This window comes from Labeo rohita, chromosome 13 (assembly GCF_022985175.1).
Source record: "Labeo rohita strain BAU-BD-2019 chromosome 13, IGBB_LRoh.1.0, whole genome shotgun sequence".
NCBI lineage: Eukaryota > Metazoa > Chordata > Actinopteri > Cypriniformes > Cyprinidae > Labeo > Labeo rohita.
Window position 1 is genome coordinate 23,278,091 of NC_066881.1, and position 20,225 is coordinate 23,298,315.

General features: G+C 33.9%; 3 protein-coding genes and 1 long non-coding RNA gene across 4 annotated transcripts; 2 read left to right on the forward strand and 2 right to left on the reverse strand.

Moving 5' to 3' along the window:
• The first annotated feature begins 11 nt into the window (after nt 1-11).
• On the forward strand, nt 12-5,065 carry ndufaf1 (NADH:ubiquinone oxidoreductase complex assembly factor 1). Its single transcript, XM_051125477.1, is given in 7 exon segments — nt 12-206; nt 1,761-2,259; nt 2,261-2,320; nt 4,253-4,267; nt 4,269-4,439; nt 4,629-4,703; nt 4,852-5,065. Coding segments are annotated over 6 exon segments (921 nt in total). The 5' UTR covers nt 12-206; nt 1,761-1,800; the 3' UTR covers nt 4,993-5,065.
• Nucleotides 5,055-9,709, reverse strand: nusap1 (nucleolar and spindle associated protein 1). The gene is made up of 12 exons (XM_051125489.1): nt 9,566-9,709; nt 9,269-9,337; nt 9,033-9,182; nt 8,733-8,927; nt 8,511-8,577; nt 8,217-8,329; nt 7,497-7,547; nt 7,099-7,262; nt 6,589-6,749; nt 6,372-6,494; nt 6,148-6,253; nt 5,055-5,649 (listed from the first exon to the last, which is right to left on the reverse strand). Exons 1-12 carry the CDS (start codon nt 9,638-9,640, stop codon nt 5,562-5,564), a joined length of 1,362 nt encoding a protein of 453 aa, XP_050981446.1. The 5' UTR covers nt 9,641-9,709; the 3' UTR covers nt 5,055-5,561.
• A 2-nt stretch (nt 9,710-9,711) lies between these two features.
• On the forward strand, nt 9,712-12,971 carry oip5 (opa interacting protein 5). The gene is made up of 5 exons (XM_051125485.1): nt 9,712-10,227; nt 10,358-10,424; nt 10,514-10,636; nt 11,251-11,332; nt 12,816-12,971. The coding sequence occupies exons 1-5, from the start codon at nt 9,993-9,995 to the stop codon at nt 12,900-12,902; spliced, it is 594 nt and encodes a 197-aa protein (XP_050981442.1). The 5' UTR covers nt 9,712-9,992; the 3' UTR covers nt 12,903-12,971.
• Nucleotides 12,972-13,164: 193 nt separating this feature from the next.
• LOC127174862 (uncharacterized) lies at nt 13,165-19,270 on the reverse strand. Its single transcript, XR_007828912.1, has 3 exons — nt 19,081-19,270; nt 18,748-18,808; nt 13,165-17,533 (listed from the first exon to the last, which is right to left on the reverse strand). It is a non-coding gene; the product is annotated as an uncharacterized LOC127174862 (long non-coding RNA).
• Between the last annotated feature and the right edge of the window lie 955 nt (nt 19,271-20,225).

A 20,225-nucleotide genomic window follows, 5' to 3' on the forward strand; every position in this document is an offset into this window, starting at 1 on the left:
CATGCGCACACGTCACTCCCCATAAACATCGACGAGATATACAGGGTCAGATATGTGCTGTATCTAATGATCTTGCATTATATGTATACGTACAATTGGCGAAAATTCTAATGATATTTCTTAATCGCTACATGTGATGTGCGCGAAAATCAACGGCGAGAGATATTTGTTGTCGGTAGGACCATAAACACATGTGCTTGTTTCAGGTAAGGACAGATTATATGACGGACCGTAATGGCATGTTTGAATGTCAGAAATGAGTACGTAGTTGCTTTTCAAGCCATGGTTTATGTTTATTCATTCATTTATGTTTTTTTTAACCATGATAAATGTGGTTACACTTGCTGTTTTAATATATTTACAACGGTAGTCATTAAAACATTAAATCATGGAGTGGCTCTTGTATGTATTGACTTGTGAATGTCATATAAAGTCAAATGAGATTTATTCCTTTAGACCAGGGGTTTCTGTCCTTTAGATGACACCAAATATGATCATGGAGACCCCCATCCTAAAATTTAGATTAAAAGACCCAATTTATACTAATTTATAATAATAATATAGTATTCATTTACATTGATATGCCTAAACCAATTTAAAATATTATTTGGAAAATATTTAGTGTTTATTAAATTAGTCATACGTTTTTTTTAATCTTACTTTAGTGTGCTGCTGCACTGTTAAATGTATTATTATTATTTATTTAATTCTACTTTTTATTCATTTTTATCATTTACTTATTTAATCTATTTTTAACTATTTATTTATTTTAATCTAAATATTATAGTTTGAATTATTTTCTTCTTATTATCTTGTACTATTTATCTAATTAATTTAGACTATATAGACATTTAGAAACTGTATACACTGCCAGTCAAACATTTTTGAACAGTAAGATTTTTAAAGTTTTTAAAGAATTTTCTTCTGCTCACCAAGGCTGCATTTATTTGATCCAAAATACAGCAAAAGTAGTAATATTGTAAAATATTTTTACTCTTTTACTATATAAAATAACTAAATAATATATTTTAAAATGTAATTTATTCCTGTGATCACAGCTAAATTTTCAGCATCATTACTCCAGTCTTGAGTGTCACACGATCCTTTAGAAGTCATTCTAATATGCTGATTTGCTGTTCAAGAAACATTTTTATTATTATTATTATCAATATTTAAAATGGTGGAGAAAATTAAAAAAAAAAAACAGCATTTTATAAATTGATCTAAACATAATTTTACAAAATAATTTCTATTTCAGATAAATTCTGTTCTTCTGAACATTTATTCATAAAAGAAACCTGAAAAAATTATACTCAGCTGTTTTCAACATAATAATAATAATAAATGTTTTGTTAAGCAGCAAATCAGAATATTAGAATGATTTCTGAAGGATCATGTGACTGGAGTAATGATGCTAAAAATTCAGCTTTGATCACAGGAATAAATTACATTTTTTTAAAAATATATTCAAATGTAAAACAGTTATTTTAAATAGTAAAAATATTTCAGAATTTTACTGTTTTTGCTGTACTTTGGATGAAATAATTGTAGAAGCAGAAGAGACTTCTTTAAAAACAATATAAAAAACTTTTGAATGGTAGTCCAGTTAGAGGATGATTAAATTTTGGAGATCCGTGGCGACTAAAAGACTGAAAACCCCTGCCATAGAGCAACTGAATTTTCAATGATTTATTTTTATTATTTTGGATTATTATTGAAAAAAAAAAAATCATTAAATATGATGTTTTCATTTCTTTCAGGATTCTACTGAATGCTGATCGCAAGAGATACTAATAGCAAATGGCTGTATCAAAGACAACATTAAAAACTCTGTTTGGAGTTTATGGCATCATTTCCAGACAGACTCTGTTATTGCCATCTACCCTCAGATGCTCCGTTATCCTGAGCACCAGGAGCATCTATGAGCGTGATTACCGCAGACCAGGCCAGCCTCCAGACACCCGCTGGCCCTGGCAAAAGATACAGTTTGATTTCTCCAAAGGTGTGGAGGGTATCAAGAAGCACATTGGGTTGTTGAAGGATGAGTTTGTCCTGCGCTGGACTGGACCTGAAGGAAAGCCGTTAATAGAGCACATGCTGGAACAGACGCGTGTCCAGTGGGAGTTCCGTGGACCAGAGAGTCTCAGTCAGTGGGTGGTGTCATCTGATCAGGAGATTGGAGGTCGCAGTGAGGCATACATCAAACTGGGCAAGAACAACACCACATGTTTGCTGTACGGGACCTTGTGCTCTGCGCCTCCCCCGTGATGGAGAGACTCGATACAGTGGATACTGCACTCTGCGCTCCAAACAACCGCTGGTCAGTACAGAGATCCAACATTTCTCCATTTCTCCATAGAGCTGTCAAACGATTAATCGGGATTAAGATATGACCCTGGACCACAAAACCAGTCTTAAGTCACATGGGTATAACTGTAGCAATAGCCAAAAATACATTGTATGGGTCAAAATTATAAAATTTTCGTTTATATCAAAAATCATTAGGATATCAAATAAAGTTCAAGTTCCTTAAAGATATTTTGTAAATTTCCTACCGTAAATAGGAAAAAAAATATGCATTGCTAAGAACTTCATTTGAACAACTTTTTTTCAATATTTAGATTTTTTTGCACCCTCAGATTCCAGATTTCGACCAAACATTGTCCTATCCTAACGAACCATACATCAATGGAAAGCTTATTTATTCAGCTTTCAGATGATATACACATCTCAATTTTGAAAAATGTACAAATTTGCTTATGACTGGTTTTGTGTGAAATTTCTTATGGTCACCAAGGCTTTGATTAAAATACATACATACATTAAAAAAAAACAGAAATATTATTATACACTTTAAAATAAATATTTCCTTCTGTGATGGAAAAGTGGAATTTTCAGTAGCTCCAGTGTCACATGATCCTTTAGAAATCATTCTAATATGCTGATTTCTTATTATTATCAGTGTTCAAAACAGCTGTGCTGCTTACTATTTTTGTCAAAACCTTAATTTTTCAAGACTCTTTGTTCTTTGATGAATAGAAAGTTCAAAAGAACAGTATTTATTTTTAATAGAAACCTTTGTAACATTATAAATGTCTTCATGTCACTTTAGATCAATGTAATGCATCCTTGTAATAATATCTTCATAAAACTCTTAAACTCAAACCTTCGGTAGACAATAGGTGTTTTTTTTTATTTTATAATTATATAATTTATAAAGAATACACACTGAGACAATGTAATTCGAAAGTTCAAAAAGCTGTTCAAAAGTTTGTGATTGGTAAGATTTTTAATGTTTTTAAATAAGTTTCTTATGCTCATCAAGGCTATGTTTATTTGGTCAAAAATACAGAAAAAATTAAATTCAGTTTAATTCAATTCAAGTTTATTTGTATAGCGCTTTTCACAATACAAATTGTTGCAAAGCAGCTTTACAGAAAATTAAAGTTTACAATACAGTAAATACAATTACAATAAAATATGTAATATTGTGAAATATTATTGGAATTTAAAATAATGGTTTTCTATTTCAATATACATTAAAATGTAATTTATTCCTGTAATGCAAAGCTGAATTTTCAGCATCATTACTCCAGTCTTCAGTGTCACATGATCCTTCAGAAATCATTCTAATATAATGATTTATTATCAATGTTGAAAACAGTTGGAACCTGTGATACTTTTTTCAGAATTGTTTGATGAATAAAAAGTAAAAAAGAACAGCATTTACTTAAAATGGAAATCTTTTCTAACAATATATACTACCGTTTAAAAGTTTGGGGTCAGTAAATTTGTATTCTTTTCTTTTTGAAAGAAATTAATACTTTTAGTCAACAAGGATGTTTGAAATTGCTAACAAGTGATAGCAAAGACTTTTAGAAAATGTTAGAAAAGATTTATATTTTGAATAAATGCTGTTCTTTTTAACTTTTTAATCATCAAAGAATTCTGAAAAAAATATCTTAGGCTCCAAAAATATATTTGGCAGCACATCTGCCTTCAATATATAGATAATTCTAATAATAAATCAGCATGTAAGAAGATTCATGTGACACCATTCCTGTTATTTTCTGTATTTCTAATCAAATAAATGCAGCCTTGATGACCATAAGAGACATTTTTAGAAGGGCAGAAGTATTAAGAAACACAGCTTTAGAGGTTGTTATTTGCATTAATTTACATGCATTTAAAGTGAGCAGTAAAAGAGCAACAACATGCCATTTGACCTTTAAAATATTCTTTTCTGTTCCAGGCCTCATTTGACAGAAAAAAAGCATTATGACTGGTCAAGTTTCAACACATTACACATGCGTATCCGGGGCGATGGAAGACCGTGGATGGTAAACGTGTCTGCAGAGACCTTCTTTTCTCATCAAAGAGATGACATCTACAGTTACTTCCTCTACACTAGAGGGGGACCCTACTGGCAGGATGTCAAGGCAGGTCTTTAGAAATGTACATGAATGAACATCTAGAACACACTTTGTCTGCAGTTCATATTAAAGTGCATCCAAATGAATCTATTTTACACTACTGTCTAAAAGTTTGGGGATGGGGTAAGTTTTTTTTTTTAAAGTAACATAAATAATATTTAGTCCAAACTTCTTATTTGTAAAACATTTTTACAGATCCCATTCTCCAAGTTTTTCCTTTCCAGCCGGGGAAGAATACAGGATGACCAGCATGTTCTCTGGTTAGATAAGGTCAGCATCTTCCTATCGTATCTAGTAATTGATATGAGCATTTAATATTTGTTCTTATTTTCACTTTGATGATATATTTATGACAGCAGTATGACACATATTCATTCAAGCCTCAGATTCTTACATAAAAACTTGTTTGTGCTTTTAGGTAAAGAGTATTGGTTTTACATTGGGAGATAAAGCAGATGGCCCATTTCAGCTGGAGATTGACTTCATTGGCCTGTGCAATGACCTTGCTCACACAGAGGAGTTTGCATATGAACTTTACAAGAGAAATCCAGAGGTTTAGTTGGATTAAACAAGATTCAACAATTGTATATGACAGATAGACAGTGCTTTATTAATAAAAACTTTTGCAAATATTCACTGGACGTATTTTTTGAAGGCTGAAATCTTTTACACACACACATATATACACACAAAAAAGGACCACATTACAGACAAAGTACAAAATGATGTTTATGAATATCGCTCAATTTCTAATATACATTTTGTGTGACCAATGTTTTGAGTGACATTACTGTTTCTGTCTTTACATTTAATTGAAGGCTAGTACAAAAAACCATTTATACTAAATAGAAATGCACAAGGGCAAACACTTTTTTACACATAACAAAAATGATTTAAAAAGTATAAAATCCTCATCTATAAATGGATTCAAAAAATGAAAGCTTTTGTTGAATGACCTCATACTAAGCATATTGATCTAGCAAAAAAACAAGTGTTTACAGAAAAGCAAAATATGTACAAAAGTTTGGAATAAAACAGATAGAAGACAAAAGTTAAACAGTAAAGAAGACAAAAGCTAAAAGCTGTACAGTAAATATCTAAGATAGTAAAACAGTAAAAACACTGGAGTTAGGCCATAACCAGGCCTCGTCTGGCACCCAACACCTTCTCTTTCTTTTGTTTTCGGTCTTCTGTGTGCTTGGCACGTCTCTCCTCTCTGAAAGTTAAAAATCAAAACATATTCAGTGTGGAGAAGTTTCATTTCAGACAATGAGATGCCAGAAATTCAAATGTACGCTACAGTTTAAAAGTTTAGGGTTGGCAAGTTTTTTGTAATGTTTTTGAAGTCTCTTTTGCATACCAAAGTTGCATCTATTTGATCATAAATATAGTAAAATCAGGAATAGTGTGAAAAATTATTACAATTTAAAATCTACTAAAAACTGTAATACGATTTGCTGCCAAGAATCATTTATGAATTTTGAAAACAGTTGTGCTGCTTAATATTTTTGTGGACATCTTGATACATTTTTTTCAGGATTCTTTGATCAATATAAAGTTTTTGTAACATTATACGTCTTTACCATCACTTTTGATCATTTTAAAGGATCCTTGCTGAATAAATATATTAATTTCTCTAAAAAAAAAAAAAAAAAGACCCCAACCTTTTGCAAAGTAGTGACCAATCAATGCACAACTAAAACAAGCATCCCACCTGGTTTGAACTTGGTGCTGTTTATAGTTTTTCTGGTGTGAAGGAACAGTCTGAGATTTATTAAGTGCTGCATTCTCTTGTGGAGGTCCAAAAGGCTTCAGTTTTCCTGCAGATATAAGAGAAAAACAATGAATAGCAAGCAAATACAATTCAAGAAAGCACTGACTGCCAAACATTTTAGTTCTGGGCACTTAATTCACATTTTTGTCTGAGTGTGCACATACCTTTGTGCGGTTTGTAGGAGAGTGGACGAGAGAGACTGGCTTTCAGATCAAATGTGTTCTTCTTGGTGACACCAGGGGTGACTGACACACTGTTGTTCCCATTAAAAACAAACGGAGTAACTCCTGCAACAAACAACAACAATTAAAACAAATGATTCATAAAATCTTTTTTTTTTTTTTTTTTTGATAAAGTGCAATACAATGGCATTATTCTTACCAGGTGTTTTGATGGCACCAATACTTTTATTAAGTTCAGGTTTGGAGTGAACATCAGATTTCCTCCCTGGAGTAGAGGTAAGAGGGACGAGAGGAGACATACGAGCTGGGGTCTTTATCAGCGAACGCTTGTATTCGTTATCGTGAGTGGCCTGCGAGAACCTAGAGATTGAAACAGCAGTTAAGTGAAAATCAACATTTAAAGGGCTAGTTCACCCAAAAATAAAAATTCTGTCATTAATTATTCACCCTCATGTCGTGCAAAATTCGTAATTCCTTTGTAAGACCATCTTCAGAACAAAAATTAAGATATTTTTTTTTAAATCTGAGAGCTTTCTGACCCTGCACTGACAGCAATGCATCTGAAATCTTCCAAGGCCCAGAAACGCAGTAAGGATATCGTTAAATATAGTCAATTTGACATCAGTTGTTCACAAAGCTACAAAAAAAACTTTGTATGAGCTTTCTGAAGCATTATAAATGTAAGTGAATGAGCCATTGATGTATTTACCGGACATTGATTTTGTTAGTGGTGAGGACAGTTGGCCTGAAGGTGGTGCTGTCCTTCAAAGCAGACTTGCTGGCGGTCTGCTGAGTGAGCCTCCGTTTTTCTGCCAATGTTTTTTTCTCTTGCACTCCAGGACTGAAGAGAGACACTCTGCTAGCAGGCACCTTCTAATGGGAGACAATACCAAAGTTTGCTTATGATTCAGGACAAACACTTCCAGAAAGAACATACTTGTTTGACTTAGACATGATATACAATTCTCATTTAACAAGATGTAAGATTTTTTTCTAGTTTCATAAAGATGATCTGACACAAAACTTGATAAGGGTGTATGTGAATTCACAATGAATCATAATGACACAGACTGACACTACAGATATTCAATCTGTCTGGTGACTTACAGTTTGAGCCTTTGTTTCAACCGATTTCATCAGCATCTTCTCTGACAGAGTCTGAAATTACAAAAATAAATAAATAAACCACTTGTAAATAAAAGATTTGGAACTCAAACTACACTGTTCAAACTCTGAAAACTGAGATAACTCATGAAAAATCATGTTTTTTTAAATGTTTTTATTGTGTTAGTTTGCTGTATTTTTTTGGTAGTTTTACATTATACCAAAATATCTTGTTAATTGTTAAAAACAGATTTCTGTTTTTGCAAATGAGCTCTTCATATATATAATTTTATTTATATAGTTTGTGATTTTAATGTTTTTTTTTGTTTATTCCCAAGGCAACATTTATCATTTTTGTTTAAAGTGTTCATCTAGTATTTATATTGCTTATTGCAATTAACAAAAATTGTTGGAATTGTCTAAAAAAAAAAAAAAAAAAAAAGAAGTCATATTTGCTCATCCTCATGTTAGGAACTTAAAAATATTGTTCCATTGTTTTCCCCCCCCATACAGTGGAAGTCAATGGGAACCAAAACAGTTTGGTTACCAACATTCTTCAAAATATCTTCTTTTTTTGTTCCGTAGAATAAAAAGTCATACAGGTTTGGAATAACATGAGGGTGAGTAAATGATACATTTTTATTTTTTGGGTGAACTACCAATTTACCAACAATAATATTGGTTATTTTATTTGACAGGCCAGGGTTTTGCTCTTATCGTTACCTTCAGCTCTCTGGCAGAGTTCCTTAGCTCGTCCATTTGTTTGTTCTTCCTTTGGACATACGAATCGATGGATTCCATCTTTTTAAAGTGAGCCTCGTGGAGTTTCTTGAAGTCTGGGGAAGAGTGATTTGCAAACACATTACTCAAAGGCAGAGCTCAGATTATTTGGTTACATATTAAATAAGCTCAACTGAAACAGTGACCTTAACAAGAACAAGAATCTGTCTTTTGAATAGCACAAGAACTGAAAAAAATGTTGTTTTTTAGTGTCTAAAGTTAGAAGGATCTTATTACTAGGAGTTGTTGGCCGCAGTGCAGGTTTTCTCTTCATCAGACCCTCAAGACGGGGGGATTTTACCCACTGTTCTTCTCCCCACACCTGGAAGACAGATTTTAATAGTCAACACCACATACACTGTCAAGGGACAAATCACAAGGTAGCTTATCTCTCTCATCTATTAGATCTTAATTAAAAGATTAATTAATAACATCTACTCTCCATGAGCAACTTAAAACCGAGGTTGTTTTACCTTTAACACTTGGCTCTGCAGGAGCGTCTTCAGAGTCTGGATTGGCTTCCCCAGATTTCTCCACAGGATCTTCTTTAGTAGAAGTTTCAGGTGGAACTGGAGTCTTTGTATCCTTGGCTAAGGACACTTTCCTCCTCTTGGAGCCCCTTCGGCTCTCCTCTTGTGCTGGTTTTTCTTCAGCCTAAATATTACATATTTTTGTAAAAATGACTTACATGACCCAAGATGTGGTTAAAACAAATTCTTAAAACTAAAAATGAAAAGCTGTACATATGCTCATGAATACCTGAGCAGTCACAGGTGCGGAGTCACTGAGCTTTCTCTTGGCAGTGCGGCCTTTTCCTCGGCGCTCGGTCACAAACGTTGCAGTGTGCGCGCCCTGCTCGTCCACAGCTGGGACAGGATCGTGCGCGTCCGCGGTGGCTGCATCATTCCCCTGCAAACAATGCGATATCATTGGGTTACAGCAACTCTTATGATTTTAGAAATATTATGGCGACAATACACAAAAATAATACTCACATTTTCAGATGTCTGCTGTTGTTGTTGTTGAGAAAAGTGTTCTTTTAAGGCGTTCAACAGCTTTTCAGCCTAGAAACAAATGAGCATTGAGCATTTAATAAAAACGTCAAGAAACTAATCCAAAACCTAAAAAAAACTTGCCATACTTGAATTAGTAAAACGTTCGTATAAAAACATACGGGATGAATCTACTTTTACTCATGCAATTTACAGGTCGTTTAGTAACGTTACACAGGGAATGGCTGCAGATACGCACCACAGCATCGCTTTAACGTTTCCGCAGTAAACGCGATTTACCTTCATATTTGCTTTCAGTCCAACCTCTTTCGCGATGCGCTGCAATTCCGCATATTTAAGCGAATCCAAATCCATATTGTGGATAAACTCAATGTAAAAACTGCAGATATATAACTGTAATACAGAAATTGACGTCTCTGTGCTCTACAACTCAGTTTGTTTAGGTGGGTTTGCCGTTTGAAAAATAACGCGTTTCAAAAACAGTCCTTTCCGCTAGATGATTGGTTGAGAAGCTCATGACGCCGCCGCGCTTCTTCCAATAAGAAGTGGCGTTTGTGACTCTTTGGTTTTGATTGGCTTAAAGGCTTCGGCAAAGGCGGGTTATGAGGGAGCCGTTTAGGGCGCCACCTAAGTTCAAGCTAAGAAATGAATTTACGTAGTTGCGTCTTTTAAAATTGTGTGAGTAAGAACAAAGTTTGCTTATGTAATGATGTCGAACAGCACTCTAAGTTTTCACGAAAGCTCTTGTGATATCGGTCCATGTGATTCGACACAGACTAGCTCCATTGCAGATCAGTTAAGAGCAGTGAAGGACGGAGAAATCTGTATGGCTGACTATAGGAATTGCAGTGTGCTGCAATGCATGACATGCAACACAGTGCTCGGAGACTCTCTCGGTATCTGTGGAGAAGTCCAGAGCCTTCAGAGTATCATTTGTTTGAGTAAGTTGTTTTGGGAATACTTTTAAAAGCATGCCGACTCAAAGCTGTGTAGATATGGATGCAGTCGTCGTGTAAAAAGCACCAAACACGTGTTGTTACAACTGCTGCATTTTAAACTTTTCCTTCGCAGAAGTTACTGAGGATGTGAAGGTGGATAAAAAGCTGGAGATGAGTTTGAATGGTCAGCTGGCTTTCTCGTAAGTATTGCTGTCTGTTGATCTCAACCAGCTCAACTCATGTCCAGCATGTGCTGGATGTTCCATCATCTTGTGATTTCTCTCTGTAGCACCTACCAAGTCCTTCATTGTGCTGGTTGTCATGGTGCTGTTGGCCTGGCTCTTCACTCCACCCCAGAGCACCTGTCTGCTTTACGAAATCTCTTCCTTTTACGAAAAGAGCTGATGAACTGGTGGGTGTAGTTTGAAATAATAATGTCCACGCTGACAAAAGTGAATTTCTTTAGAGGAATAGTTCACCCAAAATGAACATTTGCTAAATATGTACCCACCCTCAGGCCATCCAATATGTAAATGAGGTTGTTTCTTCTTCAAGACACATTTGGAGAAATTAAGCATTACACAATGGGTGCCAAAAACATCAAAATAATGCATATTACTCCAGTCCATCAATTACTTTTACATGTAGTCAGCAGATGCTTTTATTCAAACGAGGACAATAGAAGCAGTCGTAATCAATTAACTTCTTGTGAAGTAAAAACTTGCGTGTTAGAAGCGTGTGCTTGTACTTTGTTACTTGTAGATTATTGTGACAGCACCCATTCTGACAGCACCCATTCATAAAAATACTCAAAATCTGTTCTGATGAAGAAACAAACTAATCTATGGCCTGGATGGCCTGAGTAAAATTTCATTTTTTTAATGCAAGTTTTTAACTTCATTTACCATAAAATCTGAATGCATCAGAAAAGTTTATTTTTTCTAATTGTTGCGTCATTTTTTTGATGAAAAATAAAAAAAGAAACGATAATTTTTTCATTTGACAAATGTTTCTTTTACATTTTAGCTACATGCTAAGAAGTGGCACATGTGTTAAAGCCTCCAAAGTAAACTTTAAACACAGACCCGTGGACAAAAATATTAAAGAGGTGAGTATTCATGCCCATATATATATGAGCCATTCTACAGAATTGGTGCAAATTGTGGTCCCACAACCAAAAAACACATTTAAAAAGGAAGTATTCAAATCTTAGATGTTCACTAAAATCTGCTGAAACCCACAGTAATATTTGAAATATCAGTAAGCTTAATATGTATTAAGTGGTGGTGGCTTTCCTGAACCCTAACTTCTAACTTTGAACTTATGAAAATGTTGAAATAATTTTTGCATTTTATTCATGATTGTTTTTGTAAATCTCTTTATTTTTAAAAAAGTGAAGTTCAAAAAATATATTTTTTTATTTTCTTTGTAAATTCTGAAACTTTATGTAACTAATTAAAAAAAAAAAGTCCTGCAGTTTTATGTCACTACAGAAACAATGAATGTTTTAGCCTATTGCCTGAGGCTGATTTTTAATTACACCCCAACATTTGTGGTCAGGAAATATTTGTGTGTCCCTCTCTCTCATAGCTACATGGTGAGTCATTTTGAGATAAATGTGTTAAAAAATCTGTGTGTAACTTTAAAGAATGAAGTTCAGAGTTGTGTTAGCTAACCATGTGCTGATTAGCATCTTTGAGGTAGGCTCAAAAGTATCTAAAACTGTCCCTACCGAAACAGTCACGATCAAAACATTTGGTGCAGTTTTAGTGACATCTTTGTTTTTTTTTTGGTTGTTATCCCATAAAATTGTCACTGCCATAACAGTCACGACCGAAACATCATCATTGTTTCGGTAGTGACAAAAGGGTACACACAATCCTATCTGAGGCAAATAAATGAAATTTTAGTACAGTTATGCAATTGTATTTTTTTATGCAGTTTTAGTAGTGTTTTAGTATGTGGGTTTAATATTCTGTAATGTGATGCGGTCACTACCAAAAATGTGCAGTCACAACTGAAACACAGGATGTTTTGTCAAAAATAAAGTACTGAATAATCAACTAAGATGTTATAATAGTGTTTGGTTCAATGTATATTTAAACAAATGAATCCTTAAGTTTGAAATCAGTATGATCAACTTTTTGCCTTTTACAAAGCAAAATTGTATTCAAAATGCAAGTCTTATAAATCACATTTGAAATATTGTTAAAATTGTAATTGTTATTGTTATTTACATCTGAAAACGTTTAAATAATAAAATAGAAAAAAATATTTACAAGTAAGTACAAATATTCCAAAACTTTCTGAAAATACAATATGAGAATTAACTGCACAACTACTACAGATACTACTACTTTGGATCATATACAATTTGCATACATACTAAATTTGTGGAAATAAGCAAATTTTTTTTTTTCCAAGTCATTTCCAAATCTGACTTTGAACCAATTCTGTAGAATGGCCTGTATACTCTGTTTTGCATAAGTGAATCAACATCATATTCTGTTAAATTATATAATAGGTTGCCTTTATAGTTACTCAACTTAGTTGGATTGAACAATGTGCATTTTTCTTTCTCTTCTTTCTAGCTGAAGCAGGACTTAGAAGCTCAGCTGAAGCAGGTGAAGATTCTGGAAGAAATGATGGAAAAATTGTACACAGACAGTGTAAGCTAAAGAAATGCCAGGCATGGAATATGTACAGTTGTTTTGTTGTAATTGTTGAAATAAAGTATTTTTGTATTATGTTTTGAATAACTCTTTCATGCTTTAAAAAATTATGAATGTTAACTAGCTTGGTTACCATATTGCATTTCTGTATTTACATTGTGCAGGAAAAGCAATTGTGTAACTGTAAATAAATGTATATACTGTTGTATTATTAAAGGAAAAATAACTAATCTCTTACACTACTGAAGAAAGAAAACACACCAGATGATTATGATTGGCACCATGCTGCTTTTTTTATTGCTAAAATTTAATTTTTTTTTGTACAAAATCATGCGGGGCGCATCTGTAGTGCATAGATCAGACTAAGCATAGAGTTTCACATTCAGAGGCAAAATCAGCAACACAAATCAGGTCAGCAAAGCATATAAACATATGTTCTGCACTATTTGCACTGAACATGAATAAGAACTTGTTCCATTAAAATTCACAATAGTCGATTTTGCTAAAACTCACTGTATCTTGCCTCTTGAATCACAGACTTGTTACATTTTCATCATACAATATTCAAATCCAAAAAGTAACATCTTTTAATGAATACATCTGTGAATAATTTACAGTAGCAATAAACCTTTGGGATTTCATGCATTTGAAAAGAAAGTCACAACATTGGTCCACTCATAGATTTATCACATTTCTGCATAAATATGTTCAAGCAAAGCTGAATTATTGCATGCAGCACAAAACATTTCTTATCCACTTCTACCATGCATTAGCAAATGTTTTTTGCACTCTTATTAAAAAAATACTAGTTAATTCCCAATGGATCTTTTCAGTTTTGTGAATGCATTGTGGTATAATGTTTACCCAGGATTCACTGAGACGATGAATCATCAGAGTGTCACAAAATGCTACCAGAACACTGCTCATATTGCTGTTAATGAAAATAAGCTATATATACATACAGCTTATGTGCGTTCCACAATGGTTTGTATGTAAACATGCAAGGTCAATAGAAGGGCGTAAGCCCTGCATATATATATATATATATTCGCTACTGCTTATAACTTTCCTCCACCTGTCCAAAATAAAAAAGGTCTTTAATATTTGTTAGACCCTCAGTGCTACCGTCAAATATTTATTTGGTGTCAATGAATAATGGTGCTGTTCTGTACTACGAAATATGAGCAATGGGATGTTCTGGATCAAACACTTACCACTGTCACAAATATGCTACAGATTTCTATTTCACAAATACCACTGAACTATTCCGACACTACAACTCATGCATAAACTGATTATTGCTTCTAAACGTTGAACTTAATACACATCATGGCTTGCATATCTTTGAGTATATTTAAAAATATAGTTTGCATTCCAGTCATTGAGGTATTTATCTACATTACAATGCTTTGATAATTGCTTTATGCCACTTAATATACTACATGTTACTTTAGAGCAGGGGTCACCAAACTTGGAGGGCCGGTGTCCTGCAGAGTTTACCTCCAACTTTCCTCAACACACCTGCCTGGAAGTTTCAAGCATACCTAGTAAGAGCTTGATTATCTGGTTCAGGTGTGTTTGATTAGGGTTGGAGCTAAACTCTGCAGGGACACCGGCCCTCAAGGACCGGGTCTGGTGACCCCTGCTTTAGAGTTTCTGCTACTAGGAAAAAATCTGCCCACAGCTCTAGTCTGAGACAACATTACCTGATGGAGAATGCAATATTAGAGGTATGAATACAAACACAGTTCTAGGTTACCCTTTCTAATCAGGACAAGAATACTCCTTTGTGTCTGATTATTACCAAATAATGCTTCAGGATCAATTCTTTTGTTTCCATGAAAAGGTATCATCTCGAAACAGGTATGAACTTCAACACCTGAAATATCTTCTAAGCCACCAAGCCAAATTGTCTGCCCCATCAGGGACTGAAGCAACTATTTTGGGCCCAGAACTTCTTTTTGCACAGTACAAACTAGGACAAACTCACACAGTGCTTATGAAACATATAAATGTATTTCAGCATGGCTAGCCGCACGTCAACACCAACCGCCATTTTTCTAATCCTCAGCATGCTACAACACATTATTATTATTAACTAATAGTGATTACCTGTGAATAAACAACTGTGTTTGTTGATTAAAAACTAAAACGAAGAGAAAATGACTCGTCTAGTCGCTTCTTAATCAAGTCGATCAAGATGTGGATGCTGCATCCATGGTGGTTACTAACTAAATCTTTATCTGCCTAATTTTTTACTCTAAACGACTTTATAATAGCATATACTGAATGTCACTACGACTATTAAACTCAGCAAGCATCGCTACCGTACATGCATGGCCATGTTTATGCTGGCACTACAAATCCCGCCACCCTAAAGCAAGCGGATGAAACTATACATCATTTAATGGAAGACATTGGTGATTTTGTTGTTTTTGCGAACAACTTGTCACTTGTTTGTACAATATACATATTCATCTTAAAACAAGACAAAGGAAAGAAACAAATATTGCACATTTCCCACACTGAGGCCTCACTACTCTTTCTCCCAAGAAACATCATATTTCTACCACTTCGTATGATAGAAACTACTGTACAAACAAAACAAATATTGGGTACATTTTCTCAGCACGGATGAAGTTAAATTCCTATGTTCACAGTGCACTGTAGCTGAGGACCGAGCACAGGCTGCGTCAGAAACCCAGAGACTTACTTGCCGTAATCTATGAGATGCTACACTGAAACATACTAAACTATTAACAACTATTTATAACGCTGTGACTCGGGCCTAACATTTAACCATTCTACTGCCTCTCATCAGGCTTAATGAGGATAATAAACATGAAAATGTTACTAGATGAAAATGATATGTTTATTTCACTCTGTATGTCCTGGAAAACATGTAGGACAAATAGATACTGGCAGCCAAACCTTTGGAATAATCAGATTTTTAAAAAATGTTTTTAATGGTTTTGATTTCATTTTCATGCTCACCATTGGCTACATTTATTTCATTAGAAATTTAGTTAAAAACAGTAATATTGTGAAATTTTAAATAACAGTTTTCTAATTTAATATATTTCAAAACGTAATTTATTTCTGTATTGTCAAATCTGAATTTTCACATAATCCTTCAGAACACAATTTAATGTGATGATTTGGTGCTTAATTAACGTTTATTTTTATCAAAGTAAATGTATAAAAAGAAAGAAATTAATATTTTTGTTCAGCAAGAATGCATTAAATTCATCAAACATGACAGTAAAGGAAAAATCTATTTAAAACAAATGTTGTTCGATGAACTTTCTATTAATCAAAGAATCCTATAAAAATATCTCACAGTCTCTACAAAAACTGATTTCAACATTTATAATAATAATGAAGGATCATGTGAGTAATGTCTGCTGAAAATTCAGCTTTGCCATCACAGGAATAAATTACATTTTAAAAAATATTCAAATAGAAAAGAGTTATTTTAAATTGTAATAACACTTCACAATATTACTGATTTTACTGTGTTTTTGATCAAATAAATGCCGCCTTGATGAGCAGAAGAGGCTTCTTTTAAAAATAGTTAAACAACTTAATTATTTCAAACTTTTGGCTGCCAGTGTCTAACCAGTGAACTACAAGGTCTCTATACAATTTGAGTAATATTCCCAAACCTATTCATAAAATAATGCACATGAAGTGAAACGAAACATGCTCACTCCTTTTCCAACTGATTTCCAAACCGTTTGACAGACAATGACTTTTATTTACATTACTATGAGAAAAGCATGTGAATATAGTTTGATCGGAGTGCTCGCTGTGTGGGTCTGAGCTGTGGTAACTTCTGAGGTAGTAAAATAATTATACTTCATTATGTCCTGCATCTCATTAGCACCCCACCCCCACTAGAAAGGTTTAACCGTGGAATTTATAAAGCTTATGCTCGGGTCAGTGTGCCACCGTCTGTCTTGGTTTGTCAGTACAAATACATAGAAAACATGAAAGCATGGTACAATGGTTTTGCGAAAGCACCAGTATGAGTTCTGAACTAATAGAACAGCTATCTGTCTACAGTTTGTTGTCTCAGAAGTTAAATTTTCAGCCACTTTCAAGACTAAATAAATGAGCAAGTAGTGCTTTACTTGTAAATTTAAAGCCAAGCCATGGAAATAGACAACTGAAAGACAGAAGCTGTTAAAAACATGTCTAGGCACTTAATCTGCAGATAATAAAATTGTTGAATCAAGCTACTTCATCTTGCTTGCATGATTTAGTTTTTTTTAATGTGCATTTGTTTTACCTGCAAAGCAAGTGCGCTTTCGCTTTTTCCATTTTCACTTTCTTTTAAAACAACCTGTGAGCATATAAATACTCCACTGGATTTATTTATAACAAATATGACCAGATGGTAGCTCTGTACTGTGGCACAATTGTGTTACTTAACTTTTTTTGGACACATGAAGAGTTTACAGTTCTTTCATGGATAAAAACAACTTCAGCTGTCGTCTCCAAAGTGCAGAGATGATATGTTCATAGACCAGTGACAGTTGGTATGCTGAACAAACACTTCCCTGAAATAACGCTGGAGGAAGGTCAACTTATCGGGATGGAGAGCAGTTTGAAGAACAAAGAGATGACCGTCTCATCTGCACAGAACAAACATGCGAAACAGGTCAGATAAGGTAAAGAGGTAGGGCTGGGTTAACAATACTGATAACTCCATTTTAATTTGATGAACCAAAATCAATTTTTTAAAAACCCAAGATTGATCTTTTAGTCTTTTCTGTTGATGTGTGAACAAAACCTTACTAAATTCTATTTGCAACACACTTGGCATCCAATAATCTCCGCAAGCTTTGTCACTTTTGATACGAAACAGGCTCAATTTTCAAATTTTGAAAATGTTATCACAAAATTCAAACAACAACAACAAAAAAAATCTCAAGTATGAAGTGACAGGAAGGTATGTTGAAATAAACAGCTCATCAGTAATTGCTTAATCAGTGTTTAACCATGAAAAGACATCAATAAAACAACTAGTGTCACATCAGTGTGAAGTGTTTAATATGAAACAGCTAATATTTATCACAATTAAAGTATTTATTATTATATAGTGTTTTAACGATGCATCATCAAATGGCCATATCGGTGGCACTGAATGTAAACAATGCCACTGAACCAAACAAACTGGCATATTTTGCTCATTACTGCTGCTGAAAATGGTCAATTATTGTCATGTTTTGGGCTGTACTAATTGGCCGGACTGGAAAAAATATTTGGGATACTATAGACTTTCCAGGGCAAGAATCTTGACAATATTTATGTTTGTTCTTATCATTTCCATTATATCAGATATATAATATTAAGCTAATATCTTAATGAATACTCCTCATATCTTTACCTCCTATTAACTTTAGTTTGCTCCCTTTTCTGCTTACTAAATTCTTCTCTATGACTTAGCAGCTTCTACATTGTTTTTTCCGTTGTATTTCAGTAGAACATTATCCGTGCTGTTTTTTACATCCGGTTATCACCAATATGCCCGTGCATCTAGTTAAATGACCAAATTGTGATGTAAGTGCACACCCCCTATAACTAAAAATAAATTGCATTTCAATTTAAAATTTTAGTTTGCTTAGTTTACAGCAGTAGTTGGAAGAGATTTGGGGGGAAGTGGGATATATAGTGGGATAGTGGGATATATATCATGCATTGTACATGATATATATCTAAATGAACTAAAATAAGAATTGAAACAAAAGGTGGTGAATCTGAACTGAATCAATTTGTGAAATCAGTGTCAATACTGGCAAATACAAGGAATTAACTTATGTTATTTCTGCTGTACAAACTGACCTACCTGGTCATGAGTTCCCTTCAGGACTGATCCTTTCTTTTCTTGATATGACATATGAAGGGCACTGTTTTGATAAGACAAAGCAGGTTCATTAAGATTCATCCTTATTTTATAACATAGTTATTAGTTCTAGAGCACTTAAGAAAGGAAAGGACAAAGTGCTTAAAAGAACTATGAAAATGTATATTCATACACAACCAAATAATGTGCATCTCTACTCCCGCACAATGCATGACCATCTACCGAGTGACGCAAGTGCTGGAATGCGAAACTGCAACACAAAGATTAGACAAAGACAAGCGCTGTAGTACATGTCAACACTCTTTGTGCACTTACCGTCTCCGGTGATCTCGTGCTGGTTTCGAAGCGAGTGAACTGGAACTAAAAGTCATCTCCATCATACTCGGTGGTTGAAGTATGACGGGCCAGGCTCGGAGATGTTCGGTGAGCCTGGCCCCGCTGCGCTGCTGCGGCGGTGGACTGCGCGCTACGCCATTTCGGTCCCGTGTGCTGCTGCTGCTGCTGCAGCGCTCTTCCGGCGCGCACCCGTGCGCATCGCTGTCTGCGCTCTGATTGGTCAGCAGAGCGATCATTCAGACGAACAACTCCCGCCCTCTTGGACAATAACAGACACCAGGGTACAGATGAAGAGATTTTTCTGCGTATATGAAAGAAAAATGAACAGCAGCATTACAAATAACAACCAAGAAAAAAACGCCACAGGGAAGTAAAAAACACAATAAGAGGACCATGGGAAAAAACATGAATAATTCACGAACTTAATATTTTGTTCATGAATATTTAGGAAAAACTTCCACATTTTTTAAGTCTCGATAGTTTTAAAGTCTCTTATGCTCCCCAAGGCTGAATTTATTTAATCAAAAATAAAGTAAAATAGTAATATTGTGAAATGTGGTGCTAATTTGGTGCTCAGGAAACGTTTCATATTATTACTAATGTTTAAAACCGCTTAATATTTTTCAGGATTTTTTGATGATTAGATTAATTAAATTTATATGAATTAAATTTATTAGATTTTATTTAATTTATTTGAGTTTTTGTAAATGTTGTAGGATTGTATAAAAACAATGATAATGTGTCCTTGCTCAATAAAATATTAATTTATTAAAATAATATCTGCTTCAAATTTTTCAACAGGCTTTCTCAAGCCAACCTAAAGTTTGTCTTGACAAACTTTTGTATCTAGTAATTATTAACGTTGAAAACTACTTAATTTTTTTCAGAAATTTTTGATGAGTTTTTTTTTAAACTGCATTTATTTGACATTTTTTATTTTATTAATTTGACTGTTTGTAAATTATAGGATGATATAAAAACTGATTTTACAGTCACTTTTGATCAGTTTAATGTGTAAATAAAATATTAATATATATTTGTTTTAAATATTACTGATCCCAAACTTTTGAACAATGGCGTATATGTATGGAATTTAGCTACAATTGTTACAAGAATATTTAAAG